At 41.2% G+C, this 6811-nt stretch overlaps 1 protein-coding gene across 2 annotated transcripts in view; it reads left to right on the top strand.

Annotated features, from left to right (window-relative positions):
* Positions 4443–6811, top strand: part of LOC109851471 (protein AUXIN RESPONSE 4) — a 16268-nt gene continuing 13899 nt past the window's right edge. The window contains exon 1 of one of the 2 annotated variants that reach the window (XM_020421610.1): positions 4443–5635. In XM_020421610.1, the coding sequence (XP_020277199.1) occupies positions 4574–5635 (1062 nt within the window). In that variant the 5' untranslated portion in view covers positions 4443–4573. The remainder of the gene's footprint in view (positions 5636–6811) is intronic. The other variant, XM_020421609.1, reaches the window with a different exon arrangement.

Here is a 6811-nt window from a genome sequence, read left to right as displayed (position 1 = left end):
AAGTAGTACTACATAATGATGACAGATCTGACAAGTACTACTGTTATACTTAAGAAACACAACAGTAACAACTATAGCTACTGGGAGAGTTGTATGAAGTTCTATTTGCAAGGACAAAATCTTTGGGAGATGATCGGGAGTGTCTAAACTTCAGCACCTCAAGAAGTTGATGAAACACTAAGAAAATGGAATATTAAAGCTAGCAAGGCTATGTATATATTGAAGGCGATGATAGAAGAAGATCTCGTAGACTATGCGAGATGCTAGAACTCCGAAGGAGGCATAGGATACAATTGCTGCTCTCTTCTCAAAGAAGAACAATACTTGACTCTAACTCCTTGAGAATAAATTAATGACATTGCAATAGAAGGATCTAACAATCAGTCAATACTATAAACAAGTAAAATCACTCTGTTTAGATATACATTGTATTTCTAAAGTGTCGGATGTAAGGATGCGAATAATAATCATTCACAATTTGAGAGCAGAGTACCATGGGCTCGTTGTTGTCACATGGCTAGCTAACTTAACCAATATTATTAGAGTGAGAGAGTTTGCTCGCTACACATGAGATCTTAGCCAAACAAACGACCGACGTTTCAATAGGAAGTGAAGATGAGGCATTATTCAGTAATATGGAACAAAACGAGTGATGTATAAAAGCTGACTAAGATATGCAGTCAATTATTTTATACACCAGAAGCACACTAGAGTGAGGAGCAAAGTGATCGTCGAGCAAGGAGACCTGATAGTAGCTGCTATAATGGTGGGAAGAAAAGCCACTTCGCCAGCAACCACTGCTACAAGAGAAGACCGACAGAGGGTGATATTGCAACATCGCATAGATGTCTAGATGATGAAGAAGAATGTGATGTCTAAGCATCGAAGGCCATCATTGAAGACGTATTAGTCGATGAGGAAGAGATTGTTGATATGACACTAACCTCGATCATGGAGGAAGTTGAGGCTACACTTGTAGCGATTTCAAATTTAGAAGAAATTAGCTATAATAAATATTACGACATCGATTCTGGCTATTCTAATCACATGAGGGAGACAAGTGAAAGCTCGTCAACATGAAGGAGTATAGAGGCAGCATAATGTTGTGATAGTGAATAATTCAAGATTGCCTATCACACACATCAGAAAGATTGTGTTTATGCCGCGTTACAACCTGAATCAGGTGTAACTATAGGATGTACACAATGTGTTGGTATGAAAAAGAACATTCAATCTGTTTCTCAATTGACATCTTCCAGAAATTATGTGGTATTTGGGCTACAAGATGTTAAAGTCTACAGTAGCTTGAAGCTCTTAGGAGGACTTGTTATGGAGGGACAAAACGTAGAATATGTCTATGTGACATTGATAGAATTGGTATATATAGACAAGGCTAGGAAGAATAAGACAGCTGATCTGTGACATGCTCGGCTTGGCCATATGAGCTATCACAAGCTCAAGATCATGATGGAGAAGTCAATGTTGAAGGGTCTTTCACACTTGGATATTTGAGGAGGGACCATATGCAGAGATTGTCAATACTGTAAGGCACATCAATTATCATACCTAGAGTCACAGTTCAGATCCAAAGAACCTTTGGAACTTGTACATTCAGATATATTCGATCGAGTGAAGCAAGAGTCAATCAGTAGGATGCGGTACATGATCAGTTTCATCGATGATTACTCCAGGTATGTCTACATTTATTTTATGAAGAAAAAGTCTGAAGCACTCTCCAAATTCAAGAAATTCTAAGAAGTCGAAGGAGAGCTAAAAATATTTGTTGCCTACGCAAATGGCGGAGAGTATACATCACATGAGTTCAATGACTTCCTAAAGCAGCACAAGATTCAGCGACAACTAACGTGCCTAAATACTCCACAGCAAAATAACATATATAGCAGAAAAGAAGAATAGTCATCTCACTAAAATTTACGGAAGAATGCTTCATGCTAAGAATGTGCCAGGATGTTTTTGGGCGGAGGGTATGAAGACTATGTCGCATGTGATCAATCTACTACCACAACCAAAATTAGAGTTCATGTCACCAATTCGGAAGTTGTGGAATATCAAACCAATAGTACACCACTTCAGAGTCTTTGATGGTGTGTTTTACGTCTTTGTGCCCGATCACCTTCTTAGCAAGTTTGACAAGAAGGTTGTGAGGTGTATTTTTGTAGGGTATGACAATAACAGAAAAGGGTGGAGATGTTGTGATCCCACAGCCAGGATGGTGCTACACATCGAGAAATGTAGTGTTTGACGAAATTTCATATTGGTGGACTCCATAAGAAGTTGTGCTCCCAGATTCTAATGATTTAGAGGATCATTTACAGAAGAAGTTAGGGGAGCCAAATCAAGAAGAAAAGTCACATCAATCAGAGAAGATAGAACCAAGTTATCCCACATCTCCAAAGGGAAAAAAAATTCATGGAAGACTAGTGTTCATAAGATAATATTAGAAGAGACACACCTAAGTCAGATAAAAGATATCAAAGAAAAACATCAGGATAACTTTAGAGATCAACTAGGCTAAGGAAATCAAATCCAAAGTAGGCTGATATTGCCGTAATAGAAGACGTGAGGACATCTTCTTTCAAAAAGGCGTTCGAGACTAGTGAATGGAGAAAAGTCATGATAGAAGAAATCTAAGCATTGAAGCATGATTTAGAGATCTACTTAGATTTGTGGATAGAGAAGTTATTGCTGAGGGGGAGTGTTAGAATTAGCAGCACTATGTCACAAACCTGACATAATCCACCTACCATCAATAGTTCCTATCAACTCCCTATAGTGTTTACCAACCGGTTTAGGAGATCTATATAAGCTATATTAGCTAGCTGTAATCATCTCATCCAGAGAGAGAGAGAGAGAGAGAGAGAGAGAGAGATAGAGAGAGAGAGAGGGAGGGAGGGGGAGAGAGAGAGAGAGAGAGAGAGAGAGAGAGTAGTAATTTAGTAGTTTCTAGGTAGAGAGAGCATTTGTATTAGAGGGATTATTGAGTGTTGTACTACTAAAAATAAAAAAATACTTCCTAGTGTCCACCACCCTTCTCAAGTACCCAACAAGTGGTAAAAGAGCAACTCTCACAAATCAGTGTTACCCACTTGTGGGTCTTAGATGATAGAATCTCTGCTTGTTTGGTATTTCCAATGTACCACAGTGAGATTGCCATGATCTTGTAATAGGACGAGAGAGACGGAGATCAAAGGCCAATGATAGCATAATGTTATGGTATTTTCTCATATTTCTTGGTGACAAGGTTACATACGTAAAGGAACTCGTCAGATTAGTAGTTTGTCTTACAATTTCGACAGAGGACTAAACCGTAGCGAGAGCCTACCATAACTAATTCACCATGAGTTGATACAAATGCTAGAGTCGTGTTAAAGTCGTCGCCTATGGGATCCTCTTGGTTATTTACCCCGCATGATAATGTACTTTGTATTAAGTCCCGGCATGGGTGAGGCGTGAGGGTAGCTTCTTGCGGTAGTAATCATCGTCGACGATGATATCGTTCCAAGCTTTTGAAACACAGGTGAAGCGGTAGAGAGATTTGGCGGGAAGTCGTGACGAGACCTCAACCAACAAATCATGTCTGTAAGTCTCGTTTGCGGTCGCAGAATGTTGGTGATCACCGAAGTATTGCGGCATCACCCGCAATTTTGGCCATGTCCATGACTGAAAATTGGAAATAGAAAAAGCCTTTCCTTGCTCTCAATAGAAATCACCCTTGATTAGCTTCAAATGCAAATAGACTCCCAAACATAAATAATTACTTTTTACTCTGCTAAATTTGCTTTAAATTTCTTTGGAAACAAGGCCCTTTGCTAGATAATCTTTCTTCTATAGCTAGATAGGAAAAAAAGTCTTTAAAATGAAGGATTAATTGCACTTTAAATACCAGTAGTTTCCCTACACGTTTCCTTTACTCGCATTGAAATGCCCTTAGTTATGTAAATGAGAGAATCCTCTCTCTCCAAAAGTTCTCATGCAACACTCACGTGCTAAGTTTATAATTTTTTTAACACTTAAATTTTGTTAGTTTACAAATAAAAACATCATAATTCTCTTGTAAATCTATCGTAATTCTGTCCTGAAATAAGATTTTAGTAGGCTTAACAATATTAAAAGTTAGAATGTCCTAAATTTAGCATATGAATGAGCAAGAGAATGTTCAGAGTAAATTCAAAGGTTTGCATAACTAATTAATAGCATTAAAGTGTAAATTTTAAAATCTTTAAGAGTTACGACGCGGTCAAAAACAATTGAAAGTATATGAGGGCTAATTAGGGGAAACTATTAGGGTATTTAAGTGAAATTAATAAAAGCAAAGATAAAGTAGCAACCTTGGAAGGGTAATGAAAAGACAGTCCACTCAAGCGGGCCCACGACAGGAATCATTCCCGGCGGGACCCAAACGCTTTCCCTTTTCCACTTCCTCCCGTCATCATCATCGGTTAACACTTTCCCTTTTCCAGTTCCTCTGTCATCATCATCAACAGGTTAACACTGAACCCAAAGCCCATTCTCAGCTCCACCTCCTCTCTCTCTCTCTCTCTCTGAAACTTTAATGGCGAAATCTTTAGCCAAAGCTCTCTCCTTTTGGGCCTACCTCACTCTGTTCGCTCACCCTCGCCGCCATTATTTCTTCTCCTTCCTCCGCCCCAGCGGCCCCCACTCCAATATCCTCAACCTCCCCGCCGACCTCCGCCGCCACTACCTCGCCCGGGAAACTCGCTCAAGATCCAATCCCCAGACCCAACTCTTCAGTCCCACCCAGCTGCTCATCATCGAAGACGGCCCTCGGACTCCGCACCTGACGCAGAGACCGTGCTCGTTGCCTCCACGGCCTCGGCCTGCAGCTCCTACTCATTCACGCAACGTAATGCCGTCTCTCTCCGCCGCAGGAATCCGCAGCATTGCCATCGATCTCCCCGGCTCTGGCTTCTCCGAAAGGATCGGAGCCAGTGGGAATGTCAATTGGCTTTTCAGGATTTGGCGGGAAATTAGAGCGAAGGGGATATTTTGGGCATTTGATCAGCTGGTTGAGACTGGGGAGATTCCGGAACCTCAGATAGGTGGTGGGTCTGTGTCGGAATTGTTTGGTCGAGTTGTAGGACAGGTGTTTGACGAAATGTCGCTGAGAAAACCCGTGCATTTGGTTTTGCATGATTCGGCATGGGGAGCTGCGATGAATTGGGTATCGGCGAATTCCGGTTCAGTGAGAAGCGTTACGTTTCTTGACTCTTCGCCTGCTGAGCTTCCGGCGTTCCCATTTAGGTTTTTAGAAATGCCAGTTGTTGGGGATTTGGTAATGCATTCGCGGATTGTTTTTGGTTGGTTGGTTAAGGTTTGTTGTTTGAGGTCGGAGAATGGGAAAGATGCTGCTGAGGTTTACAGGAGTTTGATGAGGTATAATGCTGGGAGGGAGGGGGTTATAGCAGTAGGAAATGGGTTGAATTATAGCTTTGATTTGGGGGAATGGGCGATGTCCGAGAGGATGAAGGACGTGAAGTTTCAGGTGCTGTGGTCAAATATGTGGTCAGATCGATGGATTGATGAAGGCCGGCGAATGGCTGCAGTGCTCCTGGAGGCGAGACTTTCTTGGCATTTTGGAGGGAGATGGCCTCAGGTGAGTTCTTTAACTTCCTTCTATATCAAAATTTGGTGGGTAAATTTCAGAAAAACCTGAAATTTATGTTGTTTTGCGCAAAAACCTCCTAAACTTTATAAATCAGAGATACCCCTCTTAAATTGTCTCATTTACACACCATGATAGAAGTTGACAGTTTATGTTGTGAGCCTCGTGTGTGACATGATTTAGACAACTTTGCCGCTACATATACTTGATATTTCAAGGATAATTTAGTCATTTATGGCAACTTTTAATAGCTCAGTGTAGTTTTGTATAATTTTGAAAGTTTAGGGGCTTTATGTGATTTATAATGTTTAGAGGGATTTTCTCTAAAACATCCAAAAGTTGATGACAGGTGGTTTTATGAAATCTACTCTATTTTGGTTCGCTGTAATTGCAGTTCATGGAGTAGTGTTGGGATGTATCTCATGTCTGTTTTAGTATCCCGGTGGACCTGTGGGCTAAGTTAGTGCCAAGGTGTTAGTGCTAGGGTTTAGCGCTATAAGAGTATCATGTGAGAGGGCTTGAGATGAGATTGAGGGTTTTGAATAGAATATGAGAGAGATGCTATGTAGGTATGTGAGGTTGAGAGATTGAGAGGGATGAGTGATCCCTCTTCCAGTGCTCTACCATATACATAGTTGATTCTCATATTGTTGCCCCGTGGATGTCGGTTGAACGTGGTCAACTGAACCACATAAATCTCGGTGTTCCTCTTCTTTCTTTTATGGTTTTCTATATTGTGAACTTGTGGTTTGATCTCTGGGTTGTGAGGATCGGGAATCGAGGATCATTGATTCCCCTACAACTGGTATCAAAGCCCACGGTGATGGATACAGAAGCCGGTTTCCAAGATAGAGGCCAAAGTCATGCAAAATTTAAGATCAGCGACTGTACAAAGGCCAGGAGGAAGAAGAAGAAAATGTGGAATCTTAGTGTGATACATCATGCTTGGCTCAAATCTAAATCCACGGTGACTACAAACAACCAATATTGGAGTTTTGAAGAATGCTGTGGTTGTCAGCGGTTAATCTGGCAGCAGCGAGAGGCCATGAGTGCGACATGAAAGTGAGGAGTCTTTGTTCGCCAAGGCTGCTTATGAGGTAGATCTATTCGTGTGAACAACAAAAGGTGCATCCACTATGGAAGGGTGGCCAGAGATCGGATAGAGGG

The sequence above is a fragment of the Asparagus officinalis genome, chromosome 8 (genome assembly GCF_001876935.1).
Source record: "Asparagus officinalis chromosome 8, Aspof.V1, whole genome shotgun sequence".
NCBI classification, from domain to species: Eukaryota; Viridiplantae; Streptophyta; class Magnoliopsida; order Asparagales; family Asparagaceae; genus Asparagus; species Asparagus officinalis.
The sequence above is the reverse complement of the archived record's forward strand: the minus strand, read 5'-3'. Positions and strand labels throughout refer to the sequence as shown.